The sequence below is a fragment of the Paroedura picta genome, chromosome 17 (genome assembly GCF_049243985.1).
Source record: "Paroedura picta isolate Pp20150507F chromosome 17, Ppicta_v3.0, whole genome shotgun sequence".
Classification (NCBI taxonomy): Eukaryota; Metazoa; Chordata; class Lepidosauria; order Squamata; family Gekkonidae; genus Paroedura; species Paroedura picta.
In genome coordinates this window covers 23,166,741-23,189,573 of record NC_135385.1, presented here as the reverse complement: position 1 = coordinate 23,189,573, position 22,833 = coordinate 23,166,741, and the positions used below count along the sequence as shown (strand labels likewise).

The window sequence follows — 22,833 nt, the reverse complement described above, 5'->3', positions numbered from 1 at the left end:
TTCCTGGTGGGGGTGGGGGAAGGAGGAAAGGGACTCTGTACATGTCCCAAGGCGTGTTGTTCTTTGTTCAAGGAAGGATATGCAATCTGTCACTCAGGGTGTTGTCAGCACGGCTCAACAAACAACTCTTGCATCTGCTTGTGCACGATAACACATTCCGTGCCACTGCAATCGCAGAAGGCTGCGGAAATGCAATTAGGGCTACCGAGCTGCGGGCGTAAGTGGTGCAGGATTGCAGGTGCTCGTGGGGCCCCTACAGAGTTAGGCAACGTCCTGCTGGGGGGCATTAGCGCTGCCTACCAGTTCTGGCCAGTCTGGCGCAGTGGCGGAAGGGTTGAGATTAGGACCTAGGAGAACCAGGTTCGAGTTCCCACTTCTGTCATGGGATGGATGACCTTGGGCTGGTCGTACGCCTACCTCAGAGGGTTGTTGTGAAGTTAAAGCGAAGGAGAGGGGAACAACGTAAGCAGTTTCGGGGGGCCCACAGGAAAGAATGGTGGGGTAAACATGATGTGTGGAAATAATCCCAGGATTGAGTGTGCAGGATTCTGAATTTGGGGGGGGGGTCTTTGGGGGCCCATGAAATCTCCAAATTTGGTCTTTCCTTCCTGGAATTCCATATGGGGAGGAATCATGGAATCACAGAGCTGGAAGGGACCTGCAGGGCCATCTAGTCCAACCCCCTGAACAATGCAGGAAACTCACAACTGTGGTTTATTAAACTACAACATGAATGGGTCTGACACCTTAATTTCTTCATCATGCTTGTTCTCGTGGTTAAGGCTGCCAGCTCCGGGTTGGGAATCCCCTGGAGCCCAAGGAGGGTGGAGCTTGGGGAGGGGCGGGGCTTTGAGACAGGTACAGTGCTACAGAGTTCACCTTCCACTGTGGTCATTTTCTCTAGGCAGTCTGGCCTCTGTCACCTGGAGGTCAGCTGTGGAGAGGAGGAGAGTTCTCCAGCTCCCGACTGGAGCTTGGCAAGCCAAGACATGGCACAAGAAGGTTCTATCCCAGGAAATGCCCAAATGCCTCAAGGCACCTGGGAAGCCAAAGAAGGTGGGAACTCCTTTGGAATGCAGTGAGCAATTTTGCAGTATTAATTCTGGGGAGCCTCTTCCCCATCTCAGAAGCACTCAAGAAACTCAGCAGAGCCACGCCTCTCCAAATTCCCTCTCCTGCAGAGCGAGTCAAGGCACCATCATCCTGGGTACATTTGCAGCATCAAGACGCATCTCTTGCAAGGAGCTGAGCATGGCATCCTGTTAGCATTTTAAGCTGGAGTCCTGGACATGGACGCCTGGTGCCCCTCTGACACAGAGCATCTTTCTTGTTGCTCGAGTCCCCCGTTCTGCATCGGGACACACGCCTTTGTTTATCTCCCCTCCTCCTTTTCTTCACAACACCCCTGTGAGGTAGGCCAGGCCGAGAGTCCGTGACGGGCCCACAGCGGCCCAGCAGATTCCCACGGCCGGTCGAGATTTGAACACAGGTCCTAGTAAGCTTTTTCCGTTCCACTGGGGCGTGGCGCTTTTGGCAGAGGCCTTGCGTGCGCAGGGCAGGCTAATGAATTCATGCATGAAATAAATTAAATTTACAGCACTGTCGTGTCTGCACTTACAAGGCGCTGCAGAACCCCGGGGTCTAATTTGCTGGAAGGCACAATTCCTGTGTTCATCAAACCGACCTGGGTTACTGTTTTAATTGGGATGCATCCGGACATGTTCCTTGGCTCAGGGAAGAGCTGCCTTATCAGGTGTACGGGGGGGGGGGGGAGGGGGGGGCAACAGGCCGCACCCAGAGAGATTACATTCTGGAATGTGTCAACAAACGCCAACAAAGTAGGCTGGAGAGGAAAACGAAGAAAGCTTTCTTTCTAGATATATATTTTTCCCTTCACCGCTCTGGGATTGACTCTTTGGGTAAGTTGCAGGCTGCATAAAAGAAGAAACCGGAATACAAGGGAGGGTTCGCCATGGTTTACTGTGTGTGAGCGCCAGGATGCCAACCTTCAGGTGGGAACTGGAGATCCCCTAGAATGATAACTCCGGACTTCAGAGACCTGACCCCCCCCAGCAAACACAGCTGTTTTGGGGGGTGAAGTCTAGGGCACTGCACCCCACTGAAGACCCAGTCCTCCTCAGGCCCCATCCCCAAATACGCAGGGGTTTCCCAAGCTGGATTTGGCAACCTTATCCCCCGTCCCCTGCTGGGGGCCAGGGGGAACCAGGAACCCTATAACTCAGGATAAACGAGAATCAAGCTCTCCTGGCCCAGGTTTCTCACGCCCTCGCCTCCTGTCTCATTAAGACGCAGAAATTCACCAGGAGAAACTTGGCTTCTCGGCTAGATGCCAGATTTGTCTCTGATTCTGCCTAGGATCGGGGCCAACCCCCACCTTTCCTTTCGGTCTCCGAAACCCAGCCCTAAACCTTCCTGCCGTGCTTCTGCAGAGCATGTGCCGAGGATCGTTGGCACAGTCCAGAGATGAATCCCAGGAGAAGAAGTCAATGTGTCCCCCCACTGCAAACGCCAAGCTCTCTAAATTCAAAGGCTAACCAGTTTGACAGCCGGAGGAACTGACAGCGCTGTGGAAGAGATTACACCGGAGGAGCTGTGTGCAGAGAGAGCCCAGAAATTGTGAATGGCCGGTCAAGAACCTCTTTCGGAGGCCTGGCCCTTCAATGGGGCTAGGCTCGCACATCTGCTCCCCACAAGTAACTCACCCAGGGGTAGGATTCCCCCTCACCGACCCCCAGCTTGGGGCACCTACCTTTTCTTCTGGACTGTAGGGCTGTATTTCCCCTTGTTTCGTTTCTTGAAGAGTGAATGCATCCTGATTCCCTCCTGGGAGCCAGGGGAGGCAGATCTGGTCTCAGGGCAAAATAAAAATTAAAAATAAAACGAGCCAAGGAATTGTCCAGAGGCTCCCCTTCCTGTCTGGCAGAAGGCCAGGTGTTCGTGGCTGCTCAGACCCTGCCGGGGAAGGAGAGGGGTGGAGAGGAACGATCAAGCTGTGCAGGGAACCCGGACTCCTGCGTCTCTGGCACGGCTGCCAGGGGAGGTGTGAGCCTACAGGCCGGGCTGGGACAGCCTCCTGCTGGAGAGGTGGGGCTCTACCTAGCGCAGGCGGAGCTCGGCCAGGGCCAGCCGTCCCTCCTCTGTTTGGGCCAGCTGTGCGGGTTGCTAAGGGAACCCATCTGGGGCTGCATGGCCTTTTCTGCCCTCCTGGGAACAGCCGAGTCGCCAGCCTTTTAGGGAAAATGCCTGGTGATTTTACCGACAGGCTGAAATCCAACCGGGGAAGAGAAAAGCCGTTCTGCCGAGGGTTGCCAACTTTGGCTTGAGATGTAGGAGCCTGGGGAGGTCAGGGGAAACGGCATGCCTTCCAAAGCGAGCATTTTCTCCTGGGGGGGGGGACTGTTCCCTCTCGCCTGGAGGTTGGCATCCATGCCAGGAGAAGCAAGGCCACTTAAAAAAAGACCTAGTTAAGGGTGTCAACCTCCAGGCGGCAGCGGGAGATCTCCTGGGATGCCAACCGGCAACGGTGGCCAATTTCCCTGGAGAAAGCTGGGTGGTCCTTCAGGGCACAATTCCCCCACAGAAGCCCCTCTCTTCCCCAAATTCTGCCCTCCTCAGGCTCTACCCCCTTCCCAAACTTCAGAAATTCCCTAACCGTCAGTCCAGTAGATGTATTTTATAAACTCTTAAGATGTCTCCAGGCTAAATGGACTAAGCACCCTCCACTTTTCCTCGTACGTCCCGGTCTCCAAACCGCTCACCGTTTTGGTTGTCCTCCTCTGGACCCCAAAACGGTGAGAGGTTTGGAGACCAGGACGTATGAGGTAAAGTGGAGGCTGCTCGGTCTTTTTAGCCTGGAGAGAAGACTGTGCATTATATTTGGAGTGTGGGCAGCATACAAATATTAAGATAAATAAACAAATAATATCATCTAACTCCTTTTTTGGGGGGTGGCTTTTGAAACTCTCGCGGACGCTGTGGGTCTGGTGGTGCCCGAGCAGGCCCATTTGGTTGCTAGGCAACCCCCCCTCCCAACCTGAGCTCAGGTAATATTTGTGCTCTTCCCTGACAGGACAGGTGTGATTTAAAGCTGAAGGAACAGGTTTGGGGAGGGCGTTCCTTGCCCACAGGGCGTGACGCCAAAAAGGGGGAAAAAAGATGAACAATCCCCTTTGCCTTCACTTTGGGTTAGGTTTTTTTTTCCCTTTTCCTTTTTTCCTCATAAAAAACGGGATGTGACCAATGTTCCTCAATTTTACAGGTGGCAGATCGGAAGTCTCCGAAGCCTCAGGTGAGGAATGATAAGCTCAACCGGAAGAATCTGCCAATCTTGACCGCAGGGCTGGCTCCAAAGAATCTCGCTGCACAAAGCCGGAGGGGGTCACCAGGTAACAAACAGGCCAGGGGAAAACAAACCCTTGGCCTCTCTTTAGCGCTTTGCTGATACCTGTCCTGCGTGGAGCAAACAGCACAAAGGAAACAGGGGTGTAGGTTGTGTCAGGGGTCCCCAAGACCGTCACACTTGCTGACTCTTTCCTCGATGCAGGCTCAGTGTTGATAGAGTTAAATGGGCTATTGGGGACGAGGATGTGATGGTAAGCTGCGGCAGCCATTTTGTGGCTGTCTCCGCCTCCTGTGGCAGCCATTTTGTGGCTCCGCCCCCCCCCCCCACTGTGGGAATTCTAAAAGTCCCTGCAGGCTCAAAGAAGCTGGCGATCCCTACCTTGTGTCATGAGATTTTATTCATTGAGATGCCACCCTTCCAAAATATATGCATTAGAGATATTCCAATATAATAAATTAATAATTAATTAAATAAATAAACTTGTGTGCACAATTAGTATTTATTTATTAAAACATTCAGGTACAATTTTTCCTCGCGGTTCAGTGGAGCCTAACCTCTTCTCTAATATAGATAGCCAGTTTGGTGTAGCAGTTAAATGTTGGACAAGAATTTTGAAGGCCCAGGTTCGAATTCCTGTCTGCCCCAGAAGTTTACCGGCTGATCTTAGGCTTGCCTCTTTCAGGTCAAGCTACTTTACAGGGTTGTTGCTGTGAGAATAAATCAGAGGTGGAAAGAACAATCTTCTAAGAGGCTTTGGGTCTCCGTCTCTGTTTATGGGCATGCATATCTAAAGAGATAAATAGCAACCGTGAAGACTTTTCCAAGATAAAATAGAATTTACGATGAAAACAGTGTCTGGATTGGGAAGTTGCAATTTGAGCCAGCCCAGATCCCTGAAGTGTTGACAGAGTTTAAATATGCAAAGGAGTGCAGCATCAACTCCTGAAAGATCAAATAATTTTATTCAGAAGGAAAACAGCCGTGTAAAGAGTGAGGGGAGAAAGAGTCCTTGTGTTGTTTAGGTTTGGAGAAACCTATTCCGAACTGAAACCTGTTTTTTGTTTTTGAATCCAAGCGGAGAGGTTTTAGAAGAGACCTGTGAATTCTCTCCGTGGCATGTGAGCGCTGGCTCTCCGTTTCTCCTCTAATTGCATCCTCACTTTGAGCGCTCCTGTCAATTCATCATTTATAAAACCAGCTTGGCCAGCGGCCCGAAGCCAGTCTTTCATCCAGATTCCTACAGAAAGGCGGCGTGGAGTTTCATGTCGCAAATTAGAGAGCGCATAAAGGGATATCATCCACGCTTGCAGATATTTTAAAGAAAGACACCCCCCCCCGCTTCCTTTTCCTGTGTGTTTTCTGCGCGCTTGTCCGGTGTCACAGATTGCATATCCTTACCCACTCTTGGTTTAGGGGTTCCAGCCTCCAGGTGGAACCTGCGGATCCCCCGGAATTGCAGCTCACCTCCAGACTACGGAGCTGTGGAGGGAGGACTCTGTAGCATTGCACCCATGGAGGTCTCTGTCCTTTCCAAATCTCCAGGGCTTTCCCAATCTGGAGCTGGCAACCTTACCCTGCTGGCATCTGAAGAAGTGTGCACGCACCTGCAAGCCAACAGCTAGAATTAAATGTAGTCGGTCTTCACGTTCTGCATTTCCTGCGGCTACGACATGAATGAATCCTGCCATCATTTTTAAATGTCAGGGGCTTCCGTGGAGCAAAGTGTCCATAAGTTTCAAGGGCCTCTTATTGGCATCAGCTAGGGGAAAGGAGCATCCGCAACCCAATTCTTGACCCTTAAGAGCCTTGCCCAGGGCCAGCCGGGAAATCGGAGGCAGAATGGGGAAAGGCAGAATGGTGTGGGGAAACCCCTTAAGTGGTCAAGCCCGGCCTTCGTCTCAATCTGGAGATTTTTTGGGGGAAAGAGAGTCAGAAAGAAACCCAGCCTTGTGTAATCGTCAGCGGTCGCTGGTGCTTTGAGGGCAGCCATAAAGGATGTGGCAAGAGCTTGCAAAATGCTCCGTGCAGCCGGTAGATGACATTTCCCTCTTCCCGCGTTACCCCTAATCAAGATTGTGCGCAAATCTCTCTCCTGTAGCACCATCCAAGCAGAATGTTTGCATAGCCGGACGAGAAAAACAGGGAGGCTGCCCATTCCAGGGCCACGTTTTCGGCTCCCTCTGGGTAAGGCACGAGGAGATTGTGGTAGTGGTTGCTGGCTTGCTGGATGGCTGGGAGGGGGGATATTCTGCCTCTGAATTGAGTCTGGGGGTTTCATTTCTAGCAAATCCCGACTTTGGGGCCATTATAGCCTGTTGTGAATTAGAACCTCCATTCTTGCATGTGTGCATGGATATAAAGTGCCATCAAGTCACGGCTGACTCAGTGACTCCAGCAAGGTGGGCTTGAGTTGCCAGCTCCAGGCTGGGAAATTGCTGGAGATTGTGGGGTTGGAGTCCAGGGAGGACAAGACCAAAAAAACCAACCAAACCGATCTCCCCCAAACAATCTCATCCCCGAGGCCAAAATGAGTTCCCTTACACCTCAGCTTCGTCCGCAGTTTTTTTTTCTGCAGTTGTTGCTTCTCTGGCCAGAGTCAGAAGCCAGGATGGATTTATCCAGCACTTAAAAGTTGCGGCCATCTGGGGGCAGTGAGTTTTGTAAAGTTAGGGGACGGGCCGTGGCTTGGTGGTAGAGCTTGGTATGCAGAAGGTCCCAGGTTCAATCCCCGACATCTCCGGTTGAAAGAACCAGGCAGGAAGCGATGGGAAAGACCTCCACCTGTAGACAATTCCGACTTTGATGGGCCTATGGCCAGATTCAGTACGAGGCAGCTTTGTGTGTGTGTTAAGAAACATCTCCCTTTTTGTCTGCGCTGCCAGTCCCTGGCACTTCCGTCCTGTCTCGTAGCCTGATGGGTGACATTTTGCAGCTGGCAGTCGGAACGCAATTCCCTGAGCCAGCATTTGTGTCAAAGGGGGGATCTGAACGCCAGAGAGCCGGGTTGCTTCACCCTCCGGAGAGACGTTCAAACAAACAAAAGAGAACAGCCAGCCATTTAGGACGGCTAATTTTAGTAGGGAGGCTGAGCCTCAGGGCGTTCTTCCAACTTGTCCAAAAGAGAAAATGGGGATGCCGGAGATGCTCTGGCCCAATCTTTGTGGAGTTCTGGATCTGGGACAAATGATTGAGAGATGGGAGGCTTATAAAGCTGGAGCCAATGGGAGGAAGGGAAAGCAGCGCACCTCCAAGGCTCAGAACATCCAAATGTAGGAGAAGTACCTGCATCATTTCCTACTCATGACGACACTGTGAGTCACGTGACCTCCCAAACATCTTATCGTCAACAGGCTGGCTCAACTGAGGGCCGTGGCTTCCTTGACTGAGTCAGTCTGTCTCCTCTTTGGTCTTCCTCTTATCCTGGGATTATTGTCTTTTCCTAGTCCTTGCCTATGAATTACAGACCTCCAGGGCATCTTCTTGTTAGCAGCCTTGCCTTGGGGCTGGCAAACTGAGGGCTGTGACTTCCTTGCTCAAATCAATCCATCTCCACTTGGGTCTCCCTCGTCGTTTCCTGCTGCCTCCAACTTTTCCTAGCAAGATTCTCTTTTCCGGGGACTCTTGTCTTCTCACAATGTGGGGGAAGTACAAGAGCATCTGCTTAGTCATTTTAGTTTCTAGGAAGAGTTCAAGCTGGATTTGATCTAGAACCCACGTTTTTGTCCACAGTATTGGTAAAACTCTCCTCCGACGCTCCATTTCAAATGAATCAACTTGAACGTGGGCTAGAAATGGAAATTGCTGAGTTACAAGTTATTACAACACTTGGAACAGCCTCCGTCCCCCAGGACCTAACTGGGATATTGGTTTCTTATCTCATTCCAAATCCTAATCTCATCCAGTCTTCCCATCTGTATCTCCACGAAGAAGGGCTACCCATCCTCTTTATTTTTGTGTATTTCTTCTTTGGAATAGTAGATTGGAATTGTGATTGTAATGTAATGCACCGAATAGTAGGATGTTGTGTAATTTGGAACGGCCAATCGGAATGTATTTCTCCAGTCTGGGGACAGAAGAGACATAACATCACGTAGCCGGTCACCCCACCTTCAAGGTGCTATTAGTGACCTCCATGCTTAAGAAGAGACAGATGGAGCAAAACAACAGGGTCCCTCAGTTAATGACTCACTGCATTCCACAATTTACATATCAATCTCCAATTCAGATACATTTATTTGCTTCACTATACCACCCCCCCCCCCGGAATTAAATCCAAACAAATGTTGACCGTATCAATTATGCATGTTAATCCTGTTTGGTGTTTGCATCTGTTAAACACCTTCAATATAGCATGTGCTAATTTGGAGCTTGCCTTCTGCCGTAGCCACCAGCATTGTGCAGTGGTTAAGAGCGGCGTTTTTTAATCTGGTGATTAAATCTGATTTCCTGCGCTTCCACGTGCAGATAGCTGGGTGACCTGGGGCTAGTCACAGTCCTGTAAGAGCTGTTCTCACACAGCAGTTCTCCCAGGGCTCTCTCGGCCTCAGCTACCTCACAGGGGAGAGGAAGGAAAGGCGATTGTAAGCTGCTTTGAGACTCCTTCTGGTAGTGAAAAGTGGAGTATAAAATGGCACCTGGGAGCTTATGCCTCAAATAACACTTTGTTGGTCTTCGAGGTTCCCCTGGACTCAAATTTTGTTTCATTAACTTTCTTCCTTTTAGTTTTTTCGTTGTCCAGCTTTCACATCCATACAGTCCTTGCACAGGTATTTTCCCCTGCACCTGTCATTCACCCATGTTTAGGGCCATTATTAACCCTACTTGTCCTGGATGGAGGCTGGGCACGAGGGACGCTCCTCACGAGAGAGCCATTCCCCATACAGTATGGCTGCAGGCAGCATTGCATTGCGATATCTCCATTATTTTTCGGACGATTGCAAAACTGTAAAAATCAACAGTTGCGTCTCGTCAAGAGCTTTAACTTGACCTAAAAATATTTTGACATAAAAAAATTAGAAAATTTCTGAAAGCAAAAATTCAAAAAGTGCGGAGTTTTAATATCCGGTGAATTCACAGATGTCTTACACCGCAGTCCGATCCTCGCAACTTTCCCCCATGGAATGGATGCCCTAAAAAGCAAAAGAGGACCCCAATCAAATAGGGACTGTCCTTTGCACGTTTGGGGCTTAAGTCAGTGTCTTGCAGACTTCCTCTGCAGAGATTGCACAGCGTTGTTAGGAACCTGGGACTCCCTCACGGGCCGTCTTGTTTACAAAGAAGAGTAACCCTCCCCAAACAGTGCAGCAACTGCAGAGGTGGGAAGAAAGGAGCAGAAGGGGAACAAGATGCTACATGCCCGACAGGAGAGGAGCTTTGCGGAAAGGGGGAAGAGCAGAGATTTCCTTAGGCTCTTGAAAGGTAACCACGGGAGTTGTTCTGGCTTGCCCTCTTTCACACTTAGCGCACTGATTCTTCCAGGATGCTAAAATAATCTAGTGACTCTCAACCCACAAAGTGGCATTTTGCTGATTTGGACCTCAAGCTTTCCAGTTCTGCCGCTTCTGGCGCTTGGAATCGTTTTCCGTTTCGTTCTGCAGGGAACAGCGGTCCCCGGCCTTCCGGCCTGCGAGCACATTTGGAATTCTGGTATGGCAGAGTGAGCACAAAATGGCTGCTGCAGAAGGCGGGGCCAGCCACAGAGTAATTAACGCCTGCCGCGCAAGGCAGATCTTTGGGCTGTGGCACTGCCAAAGCAGCTTTCCAAAACCTCTGCACAGCCGGTCTCCAATCACCAATGAGAGGCCTTGCGGGACAAAATCCCCACCCACTTCTTAGGAACCCTGGAAAAGGTGCCGATGGGTGCTATGAGGAGATGGGGAGATCTCTAGTAGAAGAAGAAGAGTTGGTTCTTATATGACGCTTTTCTCTCCCCGAAGGAGTCTCCCCACCTGGAAGTTCTGGGGAAAGACGGCCACATGGTAAATTGCAATACCCTCTTGAAATACTTCATCGGGGCCAAACTGCTTGAAACAATAACAAAAATTCGGAAACCGAATTCAAGAAACAGCAACGAGTCTTTTTCTTGCGATTGTAACGTGATACTTGAAAGCAACAAGACGTTTCCCTTGAAACAGAAAAAAAGACAACACCGGCGAGCTATTCTAAGGGTTGTTTTGGTTTCGAGGGAAACATTTTGTGATTTCTCAAGTGTCGCATTGCGATCCCAAGAAAAACAGCTCGTTGCTATTTCCCCGAGAAGCATTTGGTCCTAACTTCAAGAAGAACCTTTGGTGATTGTTTCGTTGAAGTATTTCGAGTGGATGTTTTTTCTGCCTGGCACAGGATCACTTTCTAGCTCCCAGCCTGTGTTGGTGGGGCCTGTGGAGGGCAGGGATCTCAGTCAGGAGTGGTGACCTGTTATAATTCTGGACGATCTCCGGGCTGGTAAGTCTAAGGTGGATCGCCTTTGGTATGGTCCTTCCCCCTTTGGGTGCTAGCACTCAGCACTCAGAAAGCCTGCCCCTCTTTGAGTATCTCATCCAAAGGAAACCAGTTCCGTCCCACGGCCCGTACTGTACCGGTCAGCTGCTGAATCTGGCTGTCATAGTTCCTGAGCGTATTTTTTGGGGCACCTTGATTGCACCTGAGTTTAAGGGATCTTGTGCTGCTCTTGTGGGAGGCAAGCAGCAGCAGGGAGGGCCTGGGAAGCACGGGAGAAGCTCTTATGCAACTGTTGCCTTTTAGTTCATTTTCTTGGCCTCTCCTCTCGATGCTCCCCACGCCCTTCTGCAGCCCATTCTCTGCAGCGGGCAAACATTGTCCAGACTAGATGCTTCCCAGGACAAGAGCTGAGGCATGCCGGTCTGGCGCACGGTTTTTGCATGTGGATCCTTGCAAAGTGGTCTTTGTGGTCTTGGAAACCTGTTGGGATTCTGGGAGGTCTGCCTGCGGGAATTCCTTTCTTGTTCCGTCTGTGGCAGGCGGCCTCTTTTTTCTCCAAGTCCTCCCAGAGCTTATAAAACTACCCTCTGGCCAAAGGAAAGGATCCGCACGCCCACAGCTGCCAATTGAGATCGCATCTTAAGAAGCCGCCTGCCTGTTGGCAGAGTTTAAACGGGCAAGAGAGAATTAACTTTGCATGGAAAGAGAGGAGGGAGAGGATCCTAACTGTCTAACTGTTCTTCATTCTTCGTTCAGCCTGTTGTGGAGGCATTCCATTGGGCGATTGGGAGGCATGAATTCACGCTGTGCTGAAGGGATCAGAGCCCTTTGTTTATAGTCACCGAGGGGATGGGGGACGTTCTAAATTATTGTCCCTTAACAAGAGGCACTGTGGGATTGAGTCACAGGTTTGGGACGCAGGGACACAGTACAGAATGCACACAGTTAAAATAAAATTAGAAAAATGCCTTTCCGTTTCAGCATCTCAAGAATACACGGTGAGCAGGGAGTTGCGAATTTCCTGCATTCTGCAGGGGGTTGGGCTAGATGACCTTGGAGGTCCCAACTCTATGATTCTATATTCCTCCGGGGTCCCACAGTAATGTTAGACTAGCAAAGGCTGATGGGGAAATGGAAAATTTTCTCTGAAATGGAGTTGCCAGCTTGACCATGCCCTCCCTGTTTGTTCTGCTCTTGTGTCTTTATTAAGCCGCTGATCTGGAGTTAAGGTTATCCCTTCACTGGTAGGGGGTAGAGGTGCTGGATTCAGGTTGGGAAACCACAGTGGGGTCCAGTGCCGTAGAGCTCCCCCCTCCAAAGCACCCATTCTCTCCAGGGGAACTGATCTCCGAAGCCTGGAGATGAGAGGTAATGACAGGAAGCAATAAATTAGCAGCTTGTCTCTTCAGGGTATTTTTGGGCCTATCGAGTCCAACTGCTGCACCAGAGAATTGCTGACGATTTGGGTGTTTTTCTCCCACCTACGCGGAGGAGCCTCCTGAGCAACCTGCTCTGAGCTAATCACACCTTGATCTTGTTTGTGTTCCCACCAGGAGGAGGAAATGGAGCTCACGAGGCCAGTTTCAAACCAGATAACCTGCTTGTCCCAAGAGGAGGGACGTGCTCAGGTGAGGGTCCCCTTTTCATTGCTATGGGCAGGACATTTTAAGAGGGGGGTCCGTCCAGCAGGTAGCCTCCTTAGCATCCCAGCACCTGGATACTCCACATTCTGCCTAAACATTCTTAAACTTTCTTCCACCCACTTCTTAGAGGTTCCTCAACATTCCTCCTTCTATTCCCCAACATGTTATTGTTACCTGCCACGAGCCCCTGGGTGGGCGTGGTGGGCTACAGACTGAACTATAAATAAAGAAATGAGTGAATAAATAAAATAATTTAAAAGTATTTCAGTGTTGTGAACCGCCTCAACCAGCTTAGGCCAGGAGAGGCGGTATATAAAGGTATTTATAAATACAATTACAAAAAAATGAATCCTCCCCACAACCCTGCGAGGTAGGCGAGGCTGAGATTGTGTGGTCACGTGTGTGGTTGGGAGGGGAGTGAGTAGGTACGCACGCTTGTCCCTAACCCCAGGCCTTTGGGATAAGTGGAGGAGAAACCGTCTTTTCTGCCTCGAGGTTTTTCCCCAATGCACCCCCTCCTCCTTAGAACTGAATGGACTCTTTGCCCCATTCATTTGTATGGGGTTAGGAACAAGGGGTTGCAATTTGCAAAAGCCAGGCTCTGGCACTGCAGGGAGGGGAATTCCATCCCTGCTATTGCGTCCTTGAGAGCTGCTGGATTTCAGCTACCCAAGGCAGCTGCCTGTACTGGCCCTTGGGCTGGGCCGGCCCTGGCTCTGCCACTAAACCTGCAGCCTGGAAGAGATCGGCGGGCCATCCACCTGTTGTCCGCAGGTGCCTCCTTTTCACAGAAGAGGAGGAGGCAGCGGCAGGAAGGGCACCGGCAGGTGAAAAGCCCAAGATTTCCTGCTACGATATAAAATCTGAGCCTGGCCCCAGGTCATCTAACCAACCCTCTTGCTGTGGCCGCAGTGACATGGGTCCTGCCCACATAGCCAAAATGCCAGAGCAGTGATTCATGTTGCTGTCAAGGGATGGGTGGTACAGGAATGCCTTGCGCATACCCATGTCTCCACGTGAGGAGGGGAACACCCTGAACGGACCAGAAACCACAGAGGGGGAGGCCCTCTGTCTGTGTGTGTTAGTGTCTCTCTGGTCAGCCTTTGTGGCTTGTCGTGTGGGTGGTGCTGAACTTGGGGGAGGTGGGTGGCACTGAATTGATGCGGGCCCACTGTGTGGGGAAGATTTCTACCTGCTTGATTTCGCTTTGTCTCCGGCCTGCCTTCTTCCAGAATATGCTTTTCACCGTGCCACCTCGGAAACCCTGCAGGATATGACATCATTATTATCAACTTTGCCATATGTGGTTGTTAATAGTAATGCCTTAATTGGTTTTCTGTAGAAAGGGCAGAATAAGAAAGCAGGAAGGGCGGAATCAGAAAGCGGCAGGACAGTTTTGAGGAGCTGCCCCAATGACTCGGGGGCCGGTGGAAACACGGGAAGGGCAGCGTCTCTGTTAGAGGCGGGTTGCTTGCCTAATTGAAATGAGTTCTGTTTCAGTCCTCAAGAGGGGTGCAATTAGATCGGGGGAAGCATTTCCGATGGAGATCAGGAGCATCATGGATAATGAAATCAAGACAGCTGGAAATTAAAAACGGCAAGGGAAAGCAGCGTAATACCTTGCCGTAAGAACATCTAAAATATCTCACTGTCGTAGGGCAGGCCCCTCCCGCTGGTCCATTTTCAGCATCATTCTTTTGCCCCCTGGCCCAGTTCATCTAAGCAACGCCGGGCAGCGTGCCTGGTTGACCTTCACAACAACCCTGCATTGTAGATCAGCACTGTGGGCCAGAACGGGATCTGAACCCAGAATCCCTGCCCCGACACTCAAACCGCTACACCCCGCTGCCTCAGAGCAGATAAGACATCAGCCAGGACAGAAGCAGCTGACCAGTTTGGCAGGTGCTGTTGAGTAACGGCCAAGCGTGTTTCTTGTTCCCTTCCCTCTGGATCACAGGTGCCAGGGGGCCCGGCTCACGCACCTGAAACTGCACCCAGCGAGCAGGGCCCGTCCCATCCCTCGCTCTGGGGAAGACCGCTCCCTTGCCGAACCAGCTCCCGGGTTGCAGGAACAGGTTTGGCCTGCCCGGACTCCGCAGCCGGCCGGCCCTCCCTCATTCCTTCTCTCTTTGTTGCCATCCTCAGCGCAACGCCACCCTCCCAAGCCCGTCCGTCGCCTGCCGCGGACCGAGAAGGGTGCTGCTCTGCTGAGCACTGGGCTGTCGAGAAACCAAAAAGGTCACACCCTCGTCTCCGGCTCACCAAGTTGGGGAGCTGGAATCTGTGAGGCCTGGCCCAGAGAGAGCAGCGTTGGGGGGACGGTTGAAGAAGCCCCCTCAGCAAATATGCTTCCCTGGGGGGCTCTGTAGGCACTCCTCATGCTTGCCCAGTTGGATGGCTGATTAGGGGAGCCTGTCCCTGGCAGGAAGAGTCTTTGCTTGGCATGCAGGAGGTCCCAGGTTCGATCCCCAGCATCTCCAGTTGAAAGGACCAGGCAGGAGGGGATGGGAAAGAGACCCTGGAGAGCTACTGTCAGTCTGAGTAGACAATCCTGACTGTGATGGATCAGGAGCCTGATTCAGTATGAGGAAGCTGCACATCCTGTTGTGGCGAAAGGCTGGGTGGAAATAATATTTCTAGCACATCCCCACCACCACCCGCTTCCTCTAAGGAGCTCAGGGGGAGGGTTGCCCAGTCCGGTCCTCCTTCCCTGTACCTTCTCAACAACCCTGTGAGGTAGGCTTGTGTAGCGCCTTGGCTTCGAACTCGGGGCTCTCCGATTCTAGCTGCTCTGCTCCCAGCGATCCCAGGATGAGGCCTTGCCAAATGAAACGGCAAAGAAACCTGCTTGGCATTACGCAGTAGCAGCCGCAGGGAAAAGGAAGTCAGCCGTCCGAGCGGGGAAAGACGGTCAACTGAGATCCTCTGTGGAGATCCCGACTCCCTCTCAGATTTTCTGATTTATTTTCAACCCCTTTGCAGCCAATTCCGTTGCTCCGGGCAACGTTTTCAATTTTGGGAACTGGCAGGAGACCACAGTTCATGCCTCGGCCTCTCCCTCCTGCGCCTTCATAGCTGGCGTGCCTTTCTTCCAAGGGGAGGGGGACTTCTCCCTGGCTGACAGGCTCAGGCTCTCTCTGGATAGAAACGCTCGGCCGAGAAAGGACAAAAGCGGGGAGCCTTGTCTGTCCGGGCCCTGCAGCCGCCCCCAAGCCCTGGGAAGGGAGGACTCGAACCCAGGGCCGCTGGCAAGGGGAGACGGGGCCAGGCTGGACAGGCAGGATGGGCAGCTTTGGGCAAATGCCCTCTTTATGTTCTGCCAAGGATGAGAGTTTTGTAGCAGCCAGGGGCTTGTTGGAGATGAAATTGACTTCGTCCGACACATGGAGTGAATGCTCAGTCAATGTGGAGAGAGAGACAGACAGGCAGACAGACAGACAGACAGACAGACAGACAGACAGACAGAAGAAACAAGAAGAAAAAAGGCCGTTTGCCAAGCCAAACTCGAAATTTCAAGTAACTGGGTGCTTGTTTTTTTTTTACGGCAAATGAGAGAATATTCGGAAAGATTGGGGTACTCAGGCAAATGTGGATCCCGAGTTTTGCTAAGCGAAATCATTGCATTTTTTTACCCGAATCACATTTTCTGTTGGCCTTTGTGTTATGTGTTTTGTGCCTTAGCCGTATGGAATGATGGCTCTCTATGTCAAGAAAGGTTTACTCCCTGGCAGAATTAAATGCTTGAATAAATAAATAGCTGTTTTTTTATACCCTGCTTTTCGCTACCCGAAGAAGTCCCAAAGTGGCTCACAATCACCTTCCCTTCCTCTCCCCACAACAGACACCCTGTGAGCTAGGTGGGGCTGAGAGAGCTCTGAGAGAACTGTGATGGGCCCAAGGTCACCAGGCTCAAAGACAGAGATGAGCTGGGGGGCCTTCTCAGATTACAATGCCTTCGAGGCTGCCCTCTGAAGCTGCCATGTTCTCTCTGCCACCTGGGGACCAGTTGTCCCTCCGGGAGATCACCAGCCACTGTCTGACAGGCGGCAACCCTCACAAGGCCGGGCCACGGAGAACAAACTGCTCCGTGAAAATTCGGCTCTGTACTGGGTGGGGTCAGGATTCGCACCCGAGTCCGCCCCACCGCCCTGCCTGCCAGGTGGCGTTCTCTCACACAAGGAGAATGTCATGGCGGATGTGACACCCGTGAAGGCCCACCCCTGGCCTGAACAGTAGCTGGCCCAGCTGGATCTGGAGCAGGGAACGAGAATAGTGCAGGAATGTTTAAAAATAGAGTGGGTTGGGCCGGCCAGGTATTTTGCAGGTAAATCAACCTGTTCCTGTATCAATGGGAAGGGGAGGGGGGAACCCTCTGAGCTGTGCCCAACACCTTCCATCTAAGAGCTCCTCCTGGAGGCGGGAAACTCGTTCAAGAATTAATTTTTCTCAGTGCTGAACGATGGTGTATTTACTTTATTTAGCCTTATAACCCACTTTTCTCCTCGCTGGAGGACCATCTTTGCCCTCTCCTCTCATGTGTTCCTCACAACAACCCTGTGAGGGACATGAGACTGAGAGCACAGGACTGGCTCAAGTTGACCCAAAATTAGCCAATGATAGGCCAATTATATTTTGCACAATTGCACAGTTCTGTGGTTTCTCAAAGCCTGAGGGATATTTCAGGGGTTTCTCAATGGTAAAAAAAGTTAAGGACGGCTGGGCTAGAGTATCCGATTAGAAGAAGAAGAAGAAGAGCTTTTCACTACCCAAAGGAGTCTCAGAGCGGCTTCCAATCGCCTTCCCTTCCTCTCCCCACAACAGGCACCCTGTGAGGCCGGTGGGGCTGAGAGAGCTCCGACAGAACTGCTCTGCGAGGACAGTGCTGAGAGAACTGTGAGCGGCCCAAAGTCACCCCGCCGGCTGCATGCGGAGGAGGAGCGAGGAGTCCAACTTAGCTCTCCAGATTAGAGTCCGCCAGTCTTCAGCACGAAACCTTGCAGGTTCTCGTTAAATTCTTGCTCGGTCGCTTTACTACTCTGAGCTGTTTGGACAGCATCTAGGGATGGATGAAGACCGGAAAGGCCTGCGCTTGGTGAGTGGAAATCTGGATGTAGAAATGTGAAAGCTGGAAGGGAGGACGCTAGGAAGGGGCAAAATATGGGATGGTTCATGCTAAGCTGCTATATCTCCCTTCAACCACTAGAGAGAGCTCCTGAGCTATGTTTGGTCCCATCTTAGGGTGTGGAGCATACCTCTCTCTCTCTCTCTCTCTCTCTCTCTCTCTCACACACACACACACACACACACACACACACACACACACACAAAAAGGGGAAGTGTGCCTATCTGTGCCACTGCAGGATCCAAAGGGTGGGGAATAAGCATCAGAACTTATTTCCTTCAAGGAAATAATCAGAAATTTTTCGGTTCCCATGCCACTGTGATCTTCAGTACCAGAGGCTGTCTGCTACTGAATCAGACCCTCGGTCCCCCACAGTCAGGGTTGTTTGCTCAGGCCGGCAGCCGCTCTAAAGGGTCTCAGTCGGACGTCTTCCCCGTCACCTCCTGCCTGGTCCTTTTACCCGGGGATTGAACCGGGGACCTCCTGCACGTTGAGCAGAGGCTCTGAGAGAATGATACGCAGTTGAATGGCAAAAGGGAGTAAAGTTTCGTTTAAATGAAGACCAATCTCTTGCTTGCGAGCGACTTGGAGGGAAAGGTTTGGGAAGGGGCGGGACCTTAACTGGATGGACGGATGGACGGATAGATGTAGTTGTATATCCTAGGAGCCCGAGAAGCCAGTGGGTAGGAGGATTCCGGAGGTTCAAATCTTGCCGCTGTCGGATGCTTCCTTTGCCCACAGGCAAACTAAATTTCTCAGCACTCCTGCAAGTCCCCTAAGGCAGGGATAGTCAACCTGTGGTCCTCCAGATGTCCATGGACTACAATTCCCATGAGCCCCTGCCAGCATGGCAGGGGCTCATGGCAACTGTAGTCCATGGACATCTGGAGGACCACAGGTTGACTACCCCTGCCCTAAGGGTGCCGACACTCTCACTGGGGCATCCACGCCACTGCTCCCCCCTGGCTCCTGTGGGCTGGCGTGGCATATCTCTGCGGATTTGCACCGCTAATTCTGTCGCTTGCCGGTCAGCTTGGCCTGGATCCCTCAGCCAAAGGGCGACGCCTCCCCTCTGGACTTAATCTCTCAACCGCCGTGACACCTGTGATCCGACGGACTTATGCAACGCGGTTGGCCCTTCTGCTCACCTGCGGCCTCGTGCGCTCCCACCTGTGGCTTCCGCCGAGCTCCCTAAATAGATAACAGGGAGGTTTGCAAAGGAAGCGCAAAAGCACACGGCTGATTCAGCACCGTGACCCTCGCCGATGGGCAGGCGTGGAAAACTGCGTTGCTTTCCAGTGCTTTGCAGGTGGAAAAAAACATGCTCACAGGAGCCAAATTCTAAGGGTCACTGCAGTTTAAAGATGCAAGAGAGTGCCGCCTGCTTAAAAGAATAAATCCATTTTACTAAGAAAACGACTTTACAAGTAAGAAAGGAGAGAGAGAGGGCCCTAACTGCATAACTGAGTATTGAGCTGGAGGCAAGCAGAGAGGAAGTGGGCTCAAAGGAGCAGGAAGTCCCCGATGAAGCCAATCAGCATGGTTTAAAAAATACCAAGAAGTTTTTAATCTAATCTAAATATGCTGAATGCTTATCTCCACCATTACCGCCTGCAGGAGATCCTTGAAAGCCGTGCCCCATGGCTGTAACTCCACAGAAGTGGCAGCAAACACAATAACTACAGACCAAGTAGAAAGTAGCTCTCTCTTTGGTGGTTACGGGGGCATTTAATATAGGTTAATTTCCCCACCACCACCCCCGGGCTGTTTACCCCTTACTGTCAAGCCTTATCTGGGGTTTAAGGATATTAATAGTTTGGATATTTCTAAAAAAAATAATAATCTGATTGAAGCAAATTTATCCGCCAGCACGCTTTTTAAAATGTCCCGGAGCTTAGCAAAGATCTTCTAGTTTTTGTTTTATTTCTACTTCCCCCTCCTCTCTGCCCGGGCAGGCGGGATCTTCATCCTGTTGTTGACAGACTAAATAAAACCCGTGAAATCTTCTTTCCCTTGATCTGCTCGTGGAGCCAGGAGATCTTTTGTCAAGTCCGCGGGAGGCAGGGGCTGGCAGCCTCCGAGACCCAGAAAGGAGGCTCGCGACTGAAATGTCGCTCCTGGCCACTGTTCGTTGCCTGCCAAGCTGAGCAGCTCCTGGAGGGGTGCTTCTCCTGCCTTTCACGAGACCCCGTGAGTGATCCTCATTGTCTACTTGCTGGAATAATCTGTCTTTCCCCCCATTGCAACAGGAAGACATCTCTGTGCAGTTCCAAAGAAGATGCACGGGGTCCCCCCCAGGTGGCTTCGCCGTCCCTCCCTTGGCGGCTCCGTCTGGAGCCAGAGCTAAAACCTTGGAAGCCCTTGGCAGTGAGTCTGCCCTTGACGGAGCTGCCACGAAGGATTAAGCAAGAGTCGTAACATCTGTTCCTATCACGCCGCCCTCCAAAGGCTTGCCAGAGTGCAATGCTCGGGCCAAGGCAGCCGGGGCAGGCGGGGGCCCCCTTGGAGAGTGGTGGTGGGGAGAGCGGAGGGCATTCGCTGTTGGGACTCTGATTCAGATCTTGTCGCCGTCCTGCTTTTCGGTCCGGGGCGAAGCCTGTCGGGGACCCTGCCGCCCATCCCGCCTCCTTGGGATTAGCAGCAGGCCGGTTCTGGGGAAGAGCTCCTCGGACTACGTAGAGATCCCCGGTGCAAGTGGAAGAGCCATCGTCGGTCCCCTTCAGCGACACATGGCTTCGGAACCGAGGGATTGGACCTGCGTCACCAGGCGCTGGGGACGGTGAAAAGGACTCCGGGGCCGGAGAAGAATGTCCTATCTCAAGCCGTCTGGCAGAGAACTCGAACGCTTCGACGGGCTTTCTCTCATTTATTGGTAAGAAGGGCTGCCGGTCTGGATTGGGGGCGGGGGGGGGGTGTCTGTATTGTCTTCTGTCTCATTTCTACATGGATTGTGGCGTGGCATGGGGATTTGGGGGAGGGGTGGTAAGCATGGGACCCCAGAAGGGGCACACTTGTGAGGTGGAGCATCCAGGATGTGTGTGGATATCTACAGAGGGGGCAAACAACTTTTGGGGCTGTCTTTTATAGCGAGGGGTTGTGAACCTTTGGGAGGGGGGAGTATAGCGCCAAGACTGAGGCCTAACCACAGAATCAGAGAACAGGCCCGCCATACTGGGGCCGGGAAGAAATGGGGACGTCATGGGTTCAAAGCCATCGACTTGACAACTTTACACAAAGAACGATTGAAATGGGGATTGAAATGTTTGCTGCCAGAGGGTGTCATGATAGCCACGGGAGTAAACAGCTTTAACCAGGATTAGATAGATTTGTAGAAGAGAATATCAATGGCTACTAGCCGTGGTGACCGAGGAGAACCTCCACCTACAGAGGCACTAATCCTCTGAATCTCAGGGCCAGGAGGGAACTTCAAGGGAAGGGCTGGGCCTCTCTGCCCTGTTTTTGGTCTTCCAGAGGACCTGGTTGGCCACTGTGTGAGGCCGGAGGCTGGACTAGATGGACCCCTGGTCTGATCCAGCTGGGCTCTTCCCATGTTGCTTGGACTGTGGCTACACTGTAGGTAGTGTTTCTGAAAGAGGTTTTTGAACGGTACGAGACAGATCTCATCTGGGGTTTGCTACGTGCGTGAAGTTTACTTTTGATTTCCATGTTTGAAACAGTTATTCCCTGCCATTCTCCCTCGTGGAACCTGAGGTGACACATATATATATTATAAATAAAAGGATAATTAAACAAAAATTAAGCCCTAAAGGACCACAATTTAAAATCCCAATTAGGACTGCCATTTAAAAACAAAACAAAACCCTAAATTAGTCAAACACAGTCTTTCTTTACCCCCTGAAGACTGAGAGTGAGGGAGCTAAGGTGCATCTCCCTGGGAAAGCTATGCCATGATCACAGGGCTACCACCGAAAAGGCCCTGTCACATATGCCCACTGTGCCCGCTTCTTTGATTGGCAGCACAGTTCGGGGTCCTGCATTCACGGCATCTTTAGCAATGTCACACTCCTGGACTTTCTCTTGGCCGGCAGTTCTGAACCTTGTTGCTTTCCTACCAATTGTTGTGTCATCCCCACATTCGTGGTCAGAAACGTTGAGCCAGCTCTGATGTTGAACGTACCTGGTCAGGGGGTCAGTGGGAAGAACGAGAAAGATTCGGACTTGTCTTCAGCAAAGATGTAAGGCGGTCTTTCTCAAGTTTTCTACCACCGAGAAACCCCTGAAACCTCTTTAAGCTTTGAGAAACTGCAGAAGTGGTGCAATTGTGCAGAATATGGTTGGGAAGCAAAGCTGTGGACATACACACACACACACACATGGGCCATTTTGGGACATACACACACATCACTGGCCATTTTGGGAGGGGGGGGTCTAGGTTGACATGACCGTATTTGGGCATATCACCCGACAAATGTTTAACAAATTTTTAAAAATATATAGAAAATTAATTAGCTCCCACCCCTTCGAGAAACCTTTCCATGGCTAAAACAAAACAAAACAAAACAAAACACCCCTCAGGGTTTCACAAAACCCTGGTCGAGAACCCCTAGGACAAAACAACTGTTGGGCCCCACAAAATATCAAACTTAAAGCTAAGGATGCGAGCAAATAAAATATCGGATTCTTTCATCTCCCCTCCCTCCCCACTACCTGAAGGAGTCCCGAAGTGACTCACAAACACTTTTCCCTTCCTCCCCCCACAACGGACACCCTGTGAGGTTGGCGGGGCAGAGAGAGCTCAAGAGAACTGCTCTGCAAGAACAGCTCTAAGAGAACTGTGCCTGGCCCAAGGTCACCCAGCTGGCTGCACGTGGAGGAGGAGTGGGGAATCCAACCCGGTGCTCCAGATTAGAATTCATCACTCTTTAAGCGATACCCAGAAATTCTTGTTGGTCTCTCAGGTGCTCCGAGGCATGAATCACGGTCTTCCACTGCAGGCCCACGCAGCTATCTGCCTGATATTTAAGTCTAGACCGGCCTGGGGGGTATTTTGGCTGCTGGACAGCTCCCTGGCTTTGCTTCCATTGCCCTCTGCTCCTGCATAAGCACGGGGTTCACGCCTCGTTTTTCCGATGTTCACATTTATACACTGCTTTGAACGTCCGCTTGGATTGTACATGGTTTTGAGCATCAGCCGGCAGGAAAGCAGATAATTAACAAATTAATTAACAAGCTCTCTCTCTTTCTCTCTCTCTCTCATGGAGGAGCCCCTGAAATATTTTTTCCAGAGCCCCAGAACACAGCCA

At 51.4% G+C, this 22,833-nt stretch overlaps 2 protein-coding genes and 1 long non-coding RNA gene across 5 annotated transcripts in view; 1 reads left to right on the top strand and 2 right to left on the bottom strand.

The window, feature by feature from the left end:
• Nucleotides 1–3,077, bottom strand: part of PPL (periplakin) — a 30,284-nt gene extending 27,207 nt beyond the window's left edge. The window contains exon 1 of the mRNA XM_077315996.1: nt 2,771–3,077. Coding sequence (XP_077172111.1) covers nt 2,771–2,832 — 62 coding nt within the window. The 5' untranslated portion in view covers nt 2,833–3,077. The remainder of the gene's footprint in view (nt 1–2,770) is intronic.
• LOC143826959 (syntaxin-binding protein 4-like) overlaps nt 1,794–22,833 on the top strand; it is a 45,010-nt gene continuing 23,970 nt past the window's right edge. The window contains exons 1-5 of one of the 3 annotated variants that reach the window (XM_077316002.1): nt 1,794–1,919; nt 4,280–4,406; nt 12,358–12,432; nt 17,269–17,539; nt 19,819–20,441. In XM_077316002.1, coding sequence (XP_077172117.1) covers nt 20,377–20,441 — 65 coding nt within the window. In that variant the 5' untranslated portion in view covers nt 1,794–1,919; nt 4,280–4,406; nt 12,358–12,432; nt 17,269–17,539; nt 19,819–20,376. Of the gene's footprint in view, nt 1,920–4,279; nt 4,407–10,554; nt 10,808–12,357; nt 12,433–17,268; nt 17,540–18,504; nt 20,442–22,833 lie in introns of those variants that run through there. The other 2 variants (XM_077316003.1, XM_077316004.1) reach the window with 2 other exon arrangements.
• The window catches only part of LOC143826962 (uncharacterized), a 39,423-nt gene continuing 26,001 nt past the window's right edge, over nt 9,412–22,833 (bottom strand). The window contains exons 2-3 of the long non-coding RNA XR_013227155.1: nt 13,640–13,711; nt 9,412–9,492 (exon numbers count right to left, since the gene is read on the bottom strand). This is a non-coding gene — a long non-coding RNA (uncharacterized LOC143826962). The remainder of the gene's footprint in view (nt 9,493–13,639; nt 13,712–22,833) is intronic.